The sequence below is a fragment of the Crocodylus siamensis genome, chromosome 2 (assembly GCF_052110815.1).
Source record: "Crocodylus siamensis isolate JL-2025a chromosome 2, ASM5211081v1, whole genome shotgun sequence".
In the NCBI taxonomy this organism is placed as follows: domain Eukaryota; kingdom Metazoa; phylum Chordata; order Crocodylia; family Crocodylidae; genus Crocodylus; species Crocodylus siamensis.
The window spans coordinates 95,403,587-95,422,297 of NC_143396.1; the positions used below are offsets into that span (position 1 = coordinate 95,403,587).

General features: G+C 39.2%; 1 protein-coding gene across 7 annotated transcripts in view; it reads right to left on the bottom strand.

Moving 5' to 3' along the window:
• The window catches only part of FBXW7 (F-box and WD repeat domain containing 7), a 253,244-nt gene that overhangs the window by 11,780 nt on the left and 222,753 nt on the right, over positions 1-18,711 (bottom strand). For all 7 annotated transcript variants that reach the window (XM_090036396.1, XM_090036393.1, XM_090036394.1 and 4 more), the window contains 4 exons: positions 13,271-13,405; positions 9,167-9,290; positions 3,524-3,660; positions 1,672-1,785 (listed from right to left, as the gene is read on the bottom strand). In XM_090036396.1, coding sequence (XP_089892522.1) covers positions 1,672-1,785; positions 3,524-3,660; positions 9,167-9,290; positions 13,271-13,405 — 510 coding nt within the window. The remainder of the gene's footprint in view (positions 1-1,671; positions 1,786-3,523; positions 3,661-9,166; positions 9,291-13,270; positions 13,406-18,711) is intronic.

An 18,711-nucleotide genomic window follows, 5' to 3' on the forward strand; every position in this document is an offset into this window, starting at 1 on the left:
GAAAACATTCTGGCTGTCAATCTGAGCGTTCATAGTGTTTATTAATTCTTATCAAGTTGCCACCTATTTCTGCCTGAGCTGGGTCTAATTTAACAGGAAATAAAGAAAGATGTAAAGTTCCTATGCAGCCTAGCACTAGAGTAGCTTATAAAGGGAAATTTGTTGTATATTTTAAGGAACACTCAGTGAAATGACCAAACAGAGTAATTTTTGAAAAAGGTAGAAGACAGGCATTAGACAGAAGCAAAATCCAGGTGGGCAAAGGGAGGACAAATTAAGCTTTAAAGAAGGTAATGTAACGTATCTGTCCAAATTCTCTGGAATACTTGTCAAAATGACTCCACAAGAATGGAGGAATTGCCAAGAGAACGAGGATACATGCCAACAGAAACATGAACAGCATTGTAATTTTACATCAAGGTGACTTTCATAAAGTAGACTTGCTTCTGTGTAAAGAAAAAGGGCCCAAGTACTTGGGTTTGGGTCAGTGGTGCTCAGTCTCCAAACACATGGGGCTTCCAAAGGTGCAGTAATCTGGCAGCAGGGAGAAGCGACAGCACTAATTGCCATTCTCCTGCTGCCAAATTTCCATACCCTTGGGAAGCCCTGCAGACCAGATCTCATGGCCCTGCATGCTAGATCACTGGGCCGTGCTGAGTTCAATGTATGGGACACTCTGCAGGTGGATCAGGTCAATGCATGTGGCCAGTCCACCCATGGGGTCAGACCTATGTGTTGATAGTGGACCAGCCCTGTGCTACTCATTCAGCCCACCAGGCTAGAAGCTTGAGTGTACCACTTACTTAGGCTATGGGCAGACATTACTTTCAACAATGGCTGTTATGATGCAAACTAGCCAACCGCCTGTCAAGAATGACGGGGGGTGGGGGATGGTCTGGAATGGAGTGCCTAACGCCCCATGCTGCCTGTTCTGCCTCTTGCAGGGAGCAGAGAGGGGGAGCCAGTCCTCAGCGCTGCTTCAGAATCATGGCGGCGCTTCCCCATGCTTGGAGCACTCTGATTGGCTGTTTCTGTCAGCCAATCAATCAAAGTGCAAATAAAGCATTACAGACAGACAGACAAACAGACTTAGGCTTTTATAGTATTACAATGTTAAGTCAACATGCTCCTGTAGGCATACAAGTGAGCTGGACTAAATATTAACAGAGACTTTATGGCCCCTCCACAACCTCTCTGCCATCTGATACCTTCCGGTAAACAATCGGCTTTTGTCTCTGCAATCCCTCTACATTTGCATTCTTGAAGAACAGCTTTCCAAAGACTGGCTTTTTTCATACCTGAAAGATTTCTGACCATCTTTAATTTCTCTCACCATTTTCAATTTTTTATTTTGCCTGAAGAAGGATGTGTATGTCCGAAAACTTGCAAAGAACAACTTCTTTGCAACTATTTAGTTGATCTAATAAAAGATGTCGTCTCTACTCAGAGTTCATCTGCCTTTGTGCTTAGACCAATATGGCTACAACCTAGAACCCTACATCACTAACTTTACATCTGAATGAAAGAGGTAAAATTGCATTAGTTTTGCCATAATTGTATCACTGACAAGAGCCTAAGACATACTAGTAAGCAAACAGTTTAAATTACTGAAACAGTTTTTAACTTGCTTCCACTTTTTTAGTGGTCCCTTTCACTGGAATTTTAACTTACCTTGCCTGTAACTGCTGACCAAACTTTTAATGTGTTGTCATCAGATCCACTGACTATTCGGTTACCACAGAACTGTAGGCATGTGATTACATGATCATCATGACCTTTGAGCACCTGACAATAGAAAATATAAACATTTGTGTGTTATACTGTAAGTCAACACATTGGAAAATAAACCTAACATTAAGCATGTATAAATAAAAAAGAGACATATTATTCTAGCTGGAAAAAATTACAAATAAACAAGTGTCCCTGGATCCTATGCTTTGGATCTAATTTATCACTAGCTGTGAGGCAGGAAGACATTTCCTCCATGGCAAAATATGGCATTGATAGCTAGATACATTTTAGCTTTTTTTAATCCTCCTAAAATAACTGGACTAAATTATGCGTAGAAATTGTGCAACTCAGTGAGTAGATCACCTATTCTAATTCAGGAGTTCCCCAGTTCTTATCTCTCCTCTAAAAAATTAATCTTTGAAAACAAGAGAAGTTTTCATGGAAAATATTTTTGGTTAATTCAATTATGAACAGAAGGAATGTGCTTCTATTATTTACTGCAATGATTATTTTCATGGTCTAGTCTTTAATGTGAATTTATTTTCCAAACCATTCCACTTATCCGCTATTTGAATTTCCACATTTATGAACAGTAGTGCTATTTTTCAAAAATGGCTTTTCCAGTGTTTGATCATGGAAAAATAAAGCAATCTTTTCTACAGCACAAGAAAAATCATGCATCAGAATATGTAAGTCAAAGAAGGAATTTACTATTTAAAAATATCTGAATACTTTTTCAAAATTTCCACTGAAATGAAGTAGGCAGCAGGACATTGCCTGGGGCTGCCATTTTAATAATAATTCCAGCATAGTCTGATGTGGCATATCAAGGCAAGAAATAGAGCTGTTGCCAGAGATGCATTAAGTTGCAGCCAGATGAACAGCAAGAGCCTTCCACAGATTTTTAGATAACGTCTGCTTTTCTTTTATACTTACTTGTGGTGCTTTTGTTTTCAGTGGTAAATACACAATTTCCCTAACAAGAACCACGAAAGTCTGTTTTCTTGTGTTCCTGACTGCCCTTTATCTGTAATGTGACGTGATGATATGGCTGCCACACTATTTCAGAGATGCTATGAAAACTGCTGTTACATAAATGTTTGTGCTTCAAAGCATGTTACAAGAATATAATCTAGTGTCAAGGTCATTACACTGTAGGCATGCTCTATTGCATTGCCATGTACAACCAGAGCAATTATAGTTAATGTTACATTGGCACTTTATTGGAAAAGGCAATACTAAAAGAAAATACTAAAAGGAAAAAATCAGATATTTTACTCTGGTTTTCAAAAGTTTTAAAAATACTTGTCAAAATGAGGGACGAAATAAAAGGAGACACCTGGTTCTGTGGAATACTTTCATAACTGAAAAAGGCCCCAGCACTTTGAAAATACCTTTGATGCATGTTTAACTTTCCATCAGTGTTCTTATTAAAGTCAGTGGCATCATCTTGGCAGGTAATAGCATGATATATGGGTATGCATTCCTCAGGTTGTTATTCCAAATTACAATAGTGGTAGACTGATTTAATTCTATCAAATAGGTACTGTACTTGGATTTTCAAATAGGTGCTCAAAAAGGTTCTATTTGGTTTTAAAAAAAAATGGATGAGAAGCATACATACAAAACCTTAATTAGACATGATAATAAGAGTTTAAGTAGACCTTTTGAAAATTATTTGACTGTTTTAGAAATTTATGAAAGATTTGATTTGTCCACGATGCAAATTAGCAGCTGAAGAGTTGATCCTATTCGATTCTTGGTATGTTACACATAGTTCAGAAACTGTTACCTTTGGGGACTTCAGTTCTCCTCTCCGCCAGTTTGTATCGATTCTGTGCTGTCTGATGTAAGCACTTTTCCAGGGACTATGTATAAAGCCTGGTTTTATTACTTTCCTTCTCTTGATATGTAATGGCTCGTCAATTCCTAAAATTAATTTAAAAATCAGAACAGGAAAAAAAACTTGTCTGTCTGCAGACGCACGCGTGTGTGTGCGTTAACAAATTAAATGGCTTCTATCCACCCTGACAATTTTGAGCCATCCCTTATTTCAAATGCTATGCTATGTTTATAGCTTCATCTCCAAAACAATATGCCAATGTTCATGATATGGCTGCACATTATTTCATAGATGCTATGAAACCTGCTGCTTGTACATAAAAACTTGCATTTGAAAGTATGTCATGACAATATAATCTAGTATCAAGGTCATTACACTGCAGGCATCAATTACATCACCGTATTGAACCAAAACGATTATTAGTTAATGGTATGGTGGTGCTTTATTGGAAAAGGCAAGGAAATACTAAAAGGAAAAATCAAAGGAAATATTTTCCTTTGCTTCTCAAAAGTCATAAAAACACTTGTCAAAATGAGGAATGAAGTAAAAGGAGATACATGATTTGTAGAATAATTTCATATTTGGATGAGGCTCCAGTTCTGAAAATTCCATAAATATATACTTAACTTTTTATCATGATACTCTGCTTTCCTTACATCAACTTGCCTTCATTCTCTTACTACATTTTTCCTAATCTTTCAAAAATTATTGCTGAGCTAAGCATATCATTTATTTCATCCTTTGTTCTTTGCTACCTTATGGCTCATCTCCAGTCTCCTTTTCCTCAAAGAAGTCTGGGAGAAAACTGTCTCTTTTCAGTATCTCTTTACAAATCTTCATACACATTTCATGACCACTTGCAGTGTCCCTTTTAAGCCCTTCAGAGTACTGACATTTTCATCTCTAAGTCAATGATCTACTCCTTGGGCTCTGATCATGGGCCTTTGTTACCTTATTTTTGATATTGCTGACTTTTCTTAATCCTTATCTTGAGCGTCTTGATTTAGAAGACTATGTGCCTTGGGCACTCTTCTCTCCTAGTTGGAATTCCAAGTATAATTACTCTTTCTCTATTTTTTGCTGAAGGGTTTAGAGATGTTTCATCCTTCCTACTAAGGAGTAACTTAAAATTCTTTTTCTGGCCCACTTATCTCCTCTGTTCATCTTCTACCTCTAGTGCTTCTTACTACTAGCCTAAATCTTGTTGCTAGTTGTGAATGATTCTCACCCTATCATCTCTAGATAAGAACCTAAGTAGTGTCATACTGGGCCCAACAGATCTGCCTCTGATAGTGATAGTGACAGTAGGTACTTTAGAGAAAGAGCATATATGCAGGGCATGTCTTAGGTAATCCACTCCCTGGCAGCTACCATCATTGGTTTAGAGATGTCAGAGAATACACCTCTGACTGTTCTATTTAATATCTATTACTTGACCTGCCCTCTGTGAATTTGTCTAATTCCTTTTCGGGCCTGATTATACTATCTGCTTCTACAATTTCATGTAGCAAAGACTCCCAGTTAAATGTGGACTATTTAAATTCCTCTTGTTTGGTTTAAACCCATCTCCTGCTAATTTCAGTGGATGCCCCCTAAATTGTGTTTTCTTGGACTTGGTGAATGAGACACTATTCACTTTGTCCACGCTATTCATGATTTTCTAGATCTCTCCCCTTCAGCTTTCTCCATTTCAAACTGAAATATTAGGACCTTTCAGTCTCTCCTGGTGTGGCAACTGCTCATCTTGACTGCCCTTCTCTGTACCTCTTCCAATTATGCTTTTTGAGATGTAGAGACCAGAACTGAACACCAAATTCAAGATGGTTTTGCATGGTGGCACACCATGGTTTTGTATGGTGGCAAGATGATATTTTCCAATTTGTTTCCAATTCCATTCTTAATGATGCCCAACATTTTAGTGGCTTTTTTGGTTGAAGCTGCACATTGAATCAAGGTTTTAAATGAAATATCTACAATGACTCCAATGTCTCTTTCCTGAGTCATGGCTGCCAGTTGGGAGCACAGCATCTTGTACATAAAGGTAAAGTTATTTTTCCCCTTGTGTGCTATTTTGCAGCTATTTTGCACTTATTAGCATTGAACTTTATTAGCTACTTTTCTGCCCAGTCGCTTAATTTTGTGAATGAAAGGGCAAAGAAGTGGAAGATGAACTTCAGTGTTCATCATCAATCTCTTCATTAATTTCTGATACCTCTATTGGCAAATCTTGAATAAACTCTACTTTCATATTATTAAGGACTTCAAAAGACTGAAGTATTCTTTTGAGCAGTGTTGGTTTCTCCTGTCTGGCCATGCTTTTGTTCTTAATTGCACTTAACTTCAAAGCCTCAAAAGTTCTGAATCATTTCTAACCCCCTCTGCCCACCCTCCACTCCATTCTCCCTCTTCTCAGTTGTGCCATCATGATGCAGTAGCAGAACTAGAGGTGGGGAAGTGGGACACCAGGCGCAGGCCCTAGAATTCAAGTTAAAGAGGACAATAAAATGGGACATGAGCCCTTCACCTCCTCTGGGGAGTCTATATGAACAGCAGCTAAGTGCAGGAATACCATGCTGCTGTAGCTGTAGCAGCAGCCACTTCAACCAACTTCAGCCATTTCTCTCATCCCTCCTGCTACAGCTGCTGCTTCTTTCAATGGCAATTGCTGTTGAGGAGGGGAATGTGTGCTGGCTGCAACCAAGGGGCATGAGTGTTCCCAACTTCTCTATGGCAGCATGTCCAAGGTCCAGGACACTGCCCTCAAGTCACTCTGACTAAATTCACAGCAGGCACTGAGTTCACCTCCCAACAGCTTTCCTCTTCACACATTCTGGGTAAAAACACATCTACACATTTTCTAAAGTCTCCAAGATCTTAGCTGGTTTTTTATGGCCCTTTGCAGGCCAGCTGTTTTAGCCACCCACATCATTTCCCAAATCTTGCCCTCTTTGCGGTTCTTCCTAAATAATGTGCACATGCAGACAGTATCATCTCTTATTTGTGGAACCCAATGCCTTTGTGGTGCTTAAGCAATCCTTTTCTTTAAAGATACAACTTTGAAACAGCCCTGTTCATTTAGCTTGCAACTAACACCAAGTCTAATGACCTCTCTTCTCACTTGCTACCATATTGGTGTATTCTCCTTTATTACTACTAGCTTGCATAAATACTGACTTTTGCCTTTACCAATTTCACATTTCAGCCCTTTGTGTAATCACATTGTTCATCACTTTCTCTTTGTGGGTATGCGTCACTGTACCCAGACTCTATAACAGGGGTGGGCAATTATTTTGGCTAGAGGGCTGCTTACCAAGTTTTGGCAAGCTGTCAAGTGCTACACCCCTTGACACGTGCCCTGCCTCCTAGTCACTATCTTTGGACCAGAAGTCCCTAACCCCTGAGCTTTGCCACCAGAAGTCCCCCCCCTTGTCCCTGGCAGTACTGCTTTTGGCAAGGGGGGTCTGCCATGTTGGAACCAGAAGAATACCAACTTATATTCTAAAAATCAAACATCTACTAAAGCATTCATTAATTTAATTTCAAAAAATATTTTTGTCCTGATTTACTTGTGTTTGCATAATGTACATAGAGGTGATTGTATAATAGCTTAAAATGAAGTCTTACTCTTGTATAATGTGGGGGAAGTATGGGAGTGGGTACATGGGTATAGGTTTGTGGGGGGGCTGTGGGTAAGTGTGCATGTCAGGTGTGGGGGAGGGTGTGAATATGTGAGGTGTGCATGGGTATGGGATTTGTGGGGGCATGTGAGGGTGTAAGGGGAGGGTGGCTGGGGATGGGTGTAGCATGTGTGAAGGGGGAGGGTGGCGGGAGTGTGAGTGGGGCTGGAGTGTGCATGGGGGGGGGTAGGTGCCCACAGCCCCTGCCATCAGTGGCAGCAGCAGGCTGTGAGACCTCAGGGTTCTCAGGGCTCATGGCATGTGGAGCCCCAACCAGAGCTCCTGCCAGGCTGGGCTCAGCACGCCTGCCACCCCTGGCCCTGGGCCATCAACTCGGGCCTTGCACTCCTGCCTACTTGTTCACTGCCACTTCCCCCTCTCCCTCCTCCCCATCTGCCACCACTGCCCTTCTTCTGCCACTTCCCTACCTTCCTGCTTCCCGCCTCTGCCATTCCCTGTCCCACCCCTCACTGGATACTCCAGCACCACATGGTTGCCAGCTGCCCAGCTGGGTCCACAGAATGCAACAGGAGCCGGCCCAACCTGGCCGGCAGCGCACAGAGCTAGCTAGGAATTGCGGGGGCCAGGCTGGGCCGGGCAGGGCCAGCTCCTGCTGTGTTCTGTGGACCTGGCCATGCAGCAAGGAACAATGTGGTGCTGGAACAGCTGGGTGGAGGGGGTGCAGAGAAGCAGCAGCAGTGGAAGGGAAAGTGGGGAGATGGTGCAGTGGCAGCAGGGTGAGTGGCGGTGGGTGGGAGCACAACAACAGTTGGGTGGGAGCGCAGGGCCCGCACCGGTGCCCCGGGGCCAGGGCCGGCAGTGGCCCAGGGTGGGACAGCAGGAGCGTGAGGTGTGGGCTGGCTGCTGGCAGGGATTCTATGGAGCTGGGCCAGGTTGTGTCAGCAGGAACAGGGACAGAGATGGATTGGGCCCTGCAGTCCTGCTGCCCTGCCCTGGGCCCTTGCCAGCCCCGGCCCTGCAGCACTGGTGTGGGCCACGTGCTTCTGCCCAGCTGTCACTGCACTCCTGTCTGCCACCGCTGCAACTGCCATTTCCCTGCTTTCCCAACCACCGCCATTGCTTCTCTCCACTCCCCTGGCCACCTGCCAGCCGCTCTAGTACCATGTGGTTCCCAGCTGCATTGCTGGGACTGCAGGAGGTAGCAGGAGCTGGCCTGGCCCCAAGGACTGGGGCAATTGCCAATGGTCCTCCCCTCCCCCCTGCATTCTTAGCTGTGTTGCATGAGGGTGGGGAACAGCCCTAGGGTTTCCAGGCCAGAAGCCTGTGCTAGGCAGAGGCTGGTTGGAGCTTTGGGGGGAGGGGCGGGGGGGAAGCAGGGCTGGGCAGGCCTTCCTGCTGTGACTGCTGGGTCTTGTCGCTGGCTCTCCCTGGGTCCTGTTTCTGCTGGTACCTTGTCATCTTTGACAGGCAGCCAGAGATAGATAATAACTAATTTTCTAAATTTTTTTAGGGGCCTCGCATGGTGGATAGAATGGCCTGGTGGGCCAGATCTGGCCCACAGGCCATATTTTGCCCAACGCTACTCTATAAAGACACTTTCTTTCTATTCTCTCTTTAATTGTTAAGTAAATTAACTGTACTGGAATAGTTTGAGTGTAAAATAACTCTAAACAATTTAATGTATTATATACAAAATACAGCATATAGAGATCAGACAAGAAAATCATAGAAACACTAGTCTCATTTAACTTTTAAAATGAATGTCCCAATGCATGCTTTGAATAAGGATACATATTACATAGGTTGAACATCACTAATAGCAACACTACACACAGCTTGCTTAATACCTTTCTCAAAGTTTCTAGCTTCTTATATAACCGAGGAAGAATGCCAAAAACTGCTTCACAGCAAAGTGCTTCCTTCACTATTAAATTCTTATTTTGCAGAATCTTACCCTCCTCTTTGCATTTCTCCCTCCACAGAAGGTTATCCTCAGCCAGGATTCTCCAGTAGCGGCATGTCTGCGCTGCTTGCAGAAGGTCCTTGGGTTCCAGGAATGAAAGCACATACAGTGCCAGCTGCAAAAGGCAGGAGATTAAACCTATTCACATCCTCTTTTTTAATTTTATAGTCACATTACTGAGACTGAGATACACACAGAGTAGATATATTAAAACAATAAATTAAACTATCAAACAAGGCCAGAAGCATTTGAGAGCTGCAATACATTCAAGAGGAAACATGAAAGGGACTGCAGAAGTTAGCAAAAAATTATTTTAATACCCTGATCTAAGCAAGAATGTCACTTGGTAATACATTTGCTTTAAAAGAAAATAGCTGCCAGGTGAGACAATTGTTATAGAACTATATAGAAAAGCCTTGTGAATGTTAAATGGTTAATAGGTAAATTAGAGAAGAGCCTTATTTGCAGTATAATTAATATCCACATTAACACTATTTTTTTGCTAGGATTTTGATATATCTGTGACCTAACAAACTGGAAAAAAATTAATTCTAATTAAAAATTCACATCAAGGCAGGTCCCCAAACCACAAGGGTAAACAGTGACAGAAACAGGCTGTAGCAATAGAAACAACCAACAAATATCTAAACAGATACTGGTGTCGACCACATTTCTACAGCAAATATAAAAGATAAGGCGACTGTCCCATGATAAAACAAAAAACTTAAGTTTGTTTCATATAGTGAGCTCAGATAAACACCAATGGAGGAGAGTTACATTGTTATTCCAAATACCAATCCACAGTGCTTGAATAGTGAATTATGCTTGAGACTGAGAACAATCTGGAAATGCACTACATCAAACAGGTCTACAACTTGTTTACTGAACAGAATGCAAAATATCCTTAAAGAATTTTATGAGGTGTTTTATGGACTGGGATAAAGAATGGATGTTATACATCGTATTCATATAGATCTCAGCATGCCACAACAATGCATGTGCCATATTAAATCCCTTTAGCCTTGACAGATAACGTAAAGTTGAGCTTATCTAGATGATAAAATTAGAGGTTATTTAGACGATTCAGACACCAGTTGGCTGAGTTAAACCATATGGTGACCATAATAAAAACAAACAACTCTGTATTTTCTCCATCAGTTATGCATTTTGAAGTTATACACTCCTGAAGGTTAATGCTAAGGAGGAACAGAACACATCTATTGTGGAGGACATTCAGGGCCCTGCTGACAGGAGTAAAATGCTATATACATCCAACCACTGAAAATGAAAAACCATCAGAAACAGTAGAAAGACATCCCAAGAGGCAGATCTATCTCAGTATTTTGCAGATCACTGTGGAAGGAACAGTTTTGAGAGGTGATTCATACAACTAGTTATGTTAAAAAAGTCACTGAGTTACAGACAACAGTCATCTTAGGCATTCAACTGCAATAAAGTTAGGGACAAAAATATATCAGTCTTTTTCTTTGGATCAGAGAATGATAAGATCAGAGAAGATCATATTTTTAAAATGGAACTTCCCTGTCTGCATTAAGTGAAATGATTTACTTAAAAGGGGATTTGTAAAAAGATGCCAGCTGTGAGGCTTTAAGATTTATCCTATTTTCCTAATCTACACGCACCCAACCAGAACTGAACCTGGGGGGGGAATCGCATTACAGTTGATTAGGTAGTATACCTTCCTCTCAATACTGTGGTGTAGTCCTAAGAGCAATTTTGCCAGAACAAAAATAGGGCCTCTGTTACCAGAATTCTGTATTTTATGGTAAGGACTAGTGCTATAATGGGTCCTATCTAATAACATTTATGCATTGTACACCTATCATTTTTAATTACTCTGGTGCATATTTGAGAGGAAAACCTTTAAACTTAAGATCTGGTTTTGATCCAGTCAAATCAAACAATTCTAATATTTTAATAGGAAAAGCAACAGGCAGTATCTCAGTCTCAAATAACTAGGCTGCCTTTCACTTAAAAGGGATACTGTCATATAAGGGAAAACCTGCAAGAATATAAATGGTTATTTGGTTATTCCTTTACTGTATCTCTTTGCATTGTTGAAGACCTTTGAATAAGATCTTTTCTATGCAAATTATCTTTACTTGCTGGTTAGCCAGAAAACCAGGAATATAATCACCATGTTATGTACTTCGATATAGCAGGTAACTATAAATATTGCTGAAATGAAACAAACTCAGCAATGTTCAAATTTCAGTAAGCAAAAGGAATAGGCTTCCTGGAAAGAAACACAAGTTATTTAAATATTCAGAAAAATGAAAGAGAATTATGGGTAAGTAGAATACTTTTTATATATAAAGAGTATCCCCCCAGTACATAAGTCTCTTTAAGAGGGCAGCACAAGCAATACATAAGATAAGTACTAATCACAGTTGGATTCGTTTTGCTGCTAAATCATGTGAGAACAGCTGAGCTATAACCTTTTCTTAATACGCATTACATGTATCCAACTTTTCACTTTTTGAAACAGCGGAAGTTAAAATATTCCCCATCCTTTCAAGATGTACAACTCCCCGTCCTAACTGATCCTTAGAGCAGTTTATCTGGCATGGTGCATTTCTTCTCCTGCAGTATTCCTCACATACAAGCAGGAATTCCAAAGGAGCAGGTTGCCATAGAAAACACTTCTGTCAATATTTGATGCATGTACCTTGACTATTAACTTAATATTCACAGCATATATTACTTCTACTGTCAAACAAAAGCGAACCAGCAAACCCCAGGAGAAAGCTCTGGCATATTCCAGAGTCATGAAAAACCCTATGCTAGCAAATGAGATGAATAGGGCCAAGTACATCTAAATATTAAAAATACACAGCTTACTCTGAAGTATGACACGGAAGAGTCATAGAATAGTAAACATTAAGGACATATGAAAAATGATGGACCACATAATAACACCAGAATAAGAACTGAGAATTTGTTCCTAAAATCCAAGTTTCTTATTAAAAAAAAAAATCAGGCAACAATATTTTAGTAATGAAAAACATGACTAAGTACCATACGGTAGTACTGTTGGCACCAAACTAGAACCATTCCCCTGCCCCTTTCCCCCATGTCCCCCTCCAAAAAAAAAAAAATCACCAAAAAACAAATGAAAGCAAAACTGAAAAATAACTCCCAAACCCAAACCATACCAACCCTAGGAGCAGTCAAGGCTCACTGTAAAAAATAGTCACAATTAAATCCATTATGGTAACTGTAAAATCAAGTCTGGAGTTTACGTAGCCATCTCATAACAGTTTAGTCCAGCTGTGATATGACTTTCACATTCTTTTGACTTCTCAAAGAAGGCTCCTGTATCTAGAGGTTGCTCCCTATTGACATGACAGGCTCTGATGCGACTAGCTGAGCTTAGGAGAGAGACTTAAGGATTCCCTGGAAGTTTTCAAGTTCTCTCAAATAAATAAATATTAACAACATGCCTACTCAATGTGGATTTAATAACACAATGCATCGTAAAAATTTATTCTTAATATTTATCTAAAGAGAAAGTTTGGGCTTTTTGTTTTGTTGTGTTTTTTGTCTTTAAAATGTGCTGGGATTTAGATAAATAAGTATGCAATGTTGATACAGAAGATTCACAAAATTAAATTTAGCAAGTTAACTAGAAGTAAAACACTGCATAACCTGAAGGCTCTTAAAGAAAATAGAACCAAATAGAAAAATGCAATGAAATACATGGCAACAAAGACATTATTCCAATAGTGGAAAGGAAATCATCTAGAGCCAGATTTTTAAAGGTATTTAAGGTGCTTAAAGATGCAAGTGGGTGCTTAGCGGGATTATTTTTTTAAATAAGAGTACCTATCTGGATCTTTAGGCACCTAAATTCTTTAAAAATCTGGCCCTTAGCTCATAAGCATACATTAATCTGAGAATTACATTATTAAGTCATGGCAGTTTGTCAACTTGCAGCCCTCTTTAACACCAATTAACAGTGTTAAACTGACAATACTGAATACCATAATTAGCATGCAAGTGTTTAAAGGTGGCAGATGATGCGTTACATAGTCAAACAGTACCCGAAGCCCAGTATTAACTGAGAATCCTCACCTCTTTTGGGAGCAAGGAAATGAAGTCTCGTTGAAACTGGGGCTCAATCACTTGCATCATATGTTTCACTTGTGTTGGTTCACAACTATCAATGAGTTCATCTAATGCAAGCAACTTTTCTGGTCCACTCCAGCTCTACGAGAAAGATAAATATGTTCCCTGTTTGTATTAGTTTGGTATATTGTCAAGTTTTATAAAGCTGCTTGGCTAACACCCCCTCACCCCCCAAAACAAAACAAAACAAGCAAAACCATACAAGAAATCAACAAACATGTGTGAAGGCTGTCTATAACATAGTGTATTTAATTGCATAAAATCTAATGGCTGTTTTCTAATAAGTTATAATTAAACAAAAGAATACTGATCCAAAGTATGAATGGCAAGCTCAAGTACCAATACAGTAATGTAGCTATTTCAACTATTACACAGCTAATGCAAAATGAACAGTTAAAAACTGTACATTTAAAAATGTGCATTTTTTTTTCAAAGTGCTCACTTCAGTGAGTGTTCAAATGAGATGCCCCTTTTCAAACACTGAAGTTGAACTAGTTTTGGTAAACCAAAAACTTCAAGTAAAGAGGAAAAAATAGCAGCAACTTCTCTAAAATGTATTGCTTTGCTTATCGTCTGCTTGTTACTGCTATGTGTTTATTTGCCACATTGTTATATTTCAGAATCCCGGCTGTAAACCAATAGTTTATTTTGTAAACATCAATTTACGTTACTGAGTAAACAGGGAATTTTGACTGGTAATTTTCTTACTTTGCATTCTTACTAATGGGCACCATAAAATCTGATGGTTTTAATAAGGCACTCATCTGAGAGTACAGCAGATTAGCAGCATCATTTGCAAAAAAATTAATAACTGAATATACTTCACATCTGACAAGCATGTCTTTCTCAAACTCATCTGTGCTCATCAAAGGATTTTGATTTGTTATGCAAAAACAATTTAAGGGGAAAAAAAACAATTTCCAGAGGAAAAAAAATAAAAAATGTTAACTGATTTAGCAACAGAATTAGAGCATGAACAAAGTCTGAGAAGACAGAAAATGAGATATCACAGTGCTTTGTGAATACATTCATATTAATACGTTTGAACATATGGGTTCTTCTACAATGACATGCACAAGTAAATCAACACATACAAATTACATTAAAGTTACGTTAAGGGACTAAATGAAGTCTAAAAAAACCCAAGAATACCTTAGATGTTAAGATTCATATATCACCTTGCCCTGTACCTCAAGACCTGGATTTATCACACTGTACACTGCATTCTTTAGATCTGAATACAATTGCTAGCTGCATGTGTTGTAGTGACTAGGCATAAATGAGAAATATTAAGGATGAATATGTATTTATTTCTCTGTGATGTAAACATATTATACTTTGAGGTTTTATTTATTTTTTTTTACAACTCAAATATCAGGAAAATTAGTTTCTGACTTCACACATTTTAATAGTGGCTGGTGGCCATTGGCAAGCGTTGGAGGATGTCAGAAACCTGAGTGGTAGCACTCCCAGCTCTCAACTGATGAGACAGAGTTGGTTGGATGGAATATTTTTGAGATATGGTGGGACATTTAAAACAAAGACCAAAGGTATTACTGCACACTATGCACAGATGTTTGATAGACTAAAGTTTTTAATTAACTTTGAAATAACAGGAAAATTAAAGGAAACTATATTGCAGCTGTCTAAGCCATTTATTAAACATGAATTTTCAAAGCCATTCTAGTATAAGCTTGCCTGTAATAGTTAATAAACAAAAAAAATAGGCAAGGAACTTGAATACCATATATTTATGCTGTGGTAAGTGTTTGCAGCAGTTGTTAATTTATATAAACTTGCCAATAGCTCCTAAATTCCGATGGCAGGATTTCATACTATAAGCAAGCCCTATTCTGTTACACTTAGTTAATAAAATTTAACATAGAACTAAGTGGAGGGGATATGAGAGAGAGACTCTAATGAATAAACGTAATATCTTCAAATGGAAAAACATATTTTAAGACGGTAAAATCTGTGCCTTCAGCATTATAGGTTGGCTAGAGGCAACAATCTTAAGGCCCTTTCAAGCAATCAGCTGCTCAAAGAAGTTTACTCTAGGGAGCACTCCCCTTTGGTCTTTCATTTTCTTTTTAAATAAACTAGTAACAGTCAATAAAAGATCTCTGAGGAAAATGTTTGTTTAGCATATAAAATTTTGTTAGAGGAAGTAGTCTTGCCAGATAAGCACAAATATTTCTCATAATGGGGGGAATGACATTGCCTCCACTGTATTAGCATTTCTGTGCTCCCCCGACTGACCTATTTGCAAAAAAATGACAGATATACCATTCAGCAGAGACAGAGAAGGAAGGCAGTAAGTGTGTGGCTTTTATTAAGAACAACAGTGGAAGGAAAGTAAATTGGTGCCAGGCAGCGGTGCAAAATTTCAAATATTTTAGTTGACCAGAGGATTCTGAGACACCTGGCATGCAGCCCAGATGCTCTGGATTGGTACCAGGTGGTCCCCTGTAAACTGTATAATTTTGAAAGCACTAAGCTGTATCCTTTCAATGCATTTGTAAAATTGACTATTACTCGTTTTATCTTAACAGTTAAATTCAAAACAAAATTAGAGAGAGCTTTATTTCTACTGGTTTATTTTTGTTTATCTTATAGAAAATTAAATGTACGATTCATCCCTGTTCAGGTTGCAAACTCAACAGGGACTCTTGCAAAAGCAGCTCCTAAAGCACTTTAAATGCCTTAAAAGTTTCTAGGAGGAAAGTTTCATTACTTTGGAGTTCATTTAATATCTGTCAATTTCCAGCCCTGGCCACTTCCAACCTCAATTTCAGGAGCCGTCAGTCTCCAAGATCATCAGCACCTCTTTTCCTCTATCAAAAATGTAGCTGTGTCCCCACCCCTTTGCTCTTCCTCTTGTTTGTTTTGTCCTACCCCCTATGTCTGTCTGTCAAGACGCATACAGCTCTAAACCACACGAAGCTCTGTCTGTGGATTAAAATACACATTGTAGATGGGGAAAATGGGATCTTTCATCTACTCTGGGTCCAATAATATGAGCATGATACTAATTTTTTAGTTTAATCTTACAGTTCTATGAATTACTACTGAAAACTTTTAAGGGAACATTGGGGTTAAGGTATGTCTTAGAGAGAAACCTGAAGACAGAGAGAAGACCTTAGCTTCCTTTCCCTCTGGAAGAGCGTACCAGAATGATGAGTTTGTGGGGTGAAAACATGTCCTTCATCTCCCTCAAGTCTGTATTTTGTCTGGGTAAAAATACAGCAGACAATATAAACATAGCCAAGCTTACTGAAGAAAACAGTATTTGATATAATGCAGACATGTCCCACCATGATAGCTTTGTACACAAATACTACAACCTTGAATTGAGGGAGCTCAAGATGGTATAGGTTGTAGCACACTAGCAGAATATAGCCTCCTGCTTATTTTGCTTAGGAAGTGGGCCACTGTGTTTTGTAGCAGTCACTGTTTCTTCATGAATATCTTCTGTAGATAAAGGTAGTGAGAACTGCAGAATACTAGACAGGAAATGACAAGTGCATGAATTTCTGTGGGCAGGAATCTGTCTGAAAGAGACAGCCAGTATTTTTGCTAACCAGGAGACCCAGAAAGCCCTTACAGTAACTCCAGCTACCCAAAACAGAAACATTATCACAACTGCTGAGAGTAAGTGCTCTCAACTATCAGCAATGCTGTTATGTTCAACTGTTCCTCAAAGTGACTACCTCTACTAATTTGCATTATTAGGAATGGAATCCCAGTATACCAGATTCCCACTTTCACTGTACTCATATGGAAAAGTTTCACAAACATTAGACACAATTTATCACTACAAGAAGTATTTTACTTGCACAAAAATGTGCAAGAAAGAAAGGTAAAAGGAAAAAAAGAAAAGGAAGGTGGCATGTTGATTTTTAACATTTGAAGTGATGATGCCCAAGTGTAGAATTGTGGGTTGGAAGGAACATTAGGAGTCCTTTATTCTAAATGCCTACATGGATGTTGGATTTACTATCGTAGATAGATGGCTTAGTACAGAGGTTTTCAACCTTTTTGGATCAGTGTACCTACAGTGGCCAGGCACAGAGTAGGGGGGAGACCGGGGTGGTGTATGGCTAAACATGGAGTGGAGCTTCTGCCTGCCCCATGTGTCCAGCTGGGTGGGCAGCGTCTGCACAGCAGCGCAGGATGGTGTGTGGCAGCGCTCCGTCCCTGCCTGCCTGCGTGTCCCCCCATAGGCCTTCTCAAGTACCCCTGGGGATATATGTACCCCTGGTTGACAACATTTGGCCTAGTACAACTGGGCAGGAACTTTCTGTTTTGCAAGAAATCTGGAAATCTTTAAGACTTCTGATCCCGAGTAAAATCAGATCAAATTTCCTGCAAAAAGAAATTTAAAAATTTCCATTTTGACAAAAATTAAAAAAAGAGAAGTTGGTTCAACATGATAAATCTAAGCATTCTAGTCTAAAAAAAAAAAATCTCACTGATCTGTTTTGACCTTATCAAAATGTTTTTCAGCTTTTATCTCTAAATGAATGTTATCACTGAAATCAACATGTTCATGCATTTTCTGAGGATGATGTGTTCCATTGGTCAATTTCCAATCAGCTCTGTCTACTGAATTGCCAAATGCTTTTCATCTTATTGGCTTCTTTCCTAAAATGATAAGCTTCTCAAGGCAAGTATAGTTTTTATTTGTCATATTAAAAGACCTGAGCCCATGTCAGATAGAGGATGCAACTTATATGTAAATAATATTAATAAAAAACTCCTAAATGTGGAGTTAAGAGACTGTAATAACATTAACTCTGCTAACACACCACTCATAAATGCCAGCTTTAAAATGAGGAGGCAGTTCTATCCCAAACCAATGCATCTCACTATCAGATCAGTTTGGAAACGCAATTTAAAATTGCTTGCAAAGACACTATGAATGCAGATGGGCATGTGATATGACAGATGAGATATGGCTGCTAAATTAATTTAGTAGCACTATTCTACCAAAATGGAAGGAAACTCTTCAATTTGGTTGAGAAAATTCAAATTTCAAGAGTGACATTATGAAATGCCATCTCAGGAACTGTACCAATTTAACTATACCTAAAGAGATCAACAGTTAACACAATGCCAACCTCCCTTAAGACTTCTATAGTTTGGGATATTTCAGATTTTGTGTATTTTATCTTTCTAGCATTAATGACAATAAAGATTAATGCAAAATAAGATGACCCTGAATTAACCAAGATACAACTACTGCTTAATAACAAGAATTTTGAGAGTGCCTTATATTAGGTTGTGAAACCTGTGATCTTATTTCAGAAATGCAAACAATAAAAAGGAGTGTCAGAAGTAATCAACAGAAACTGCTGGGTGATCACTCATTTACAGGATAACCTAAA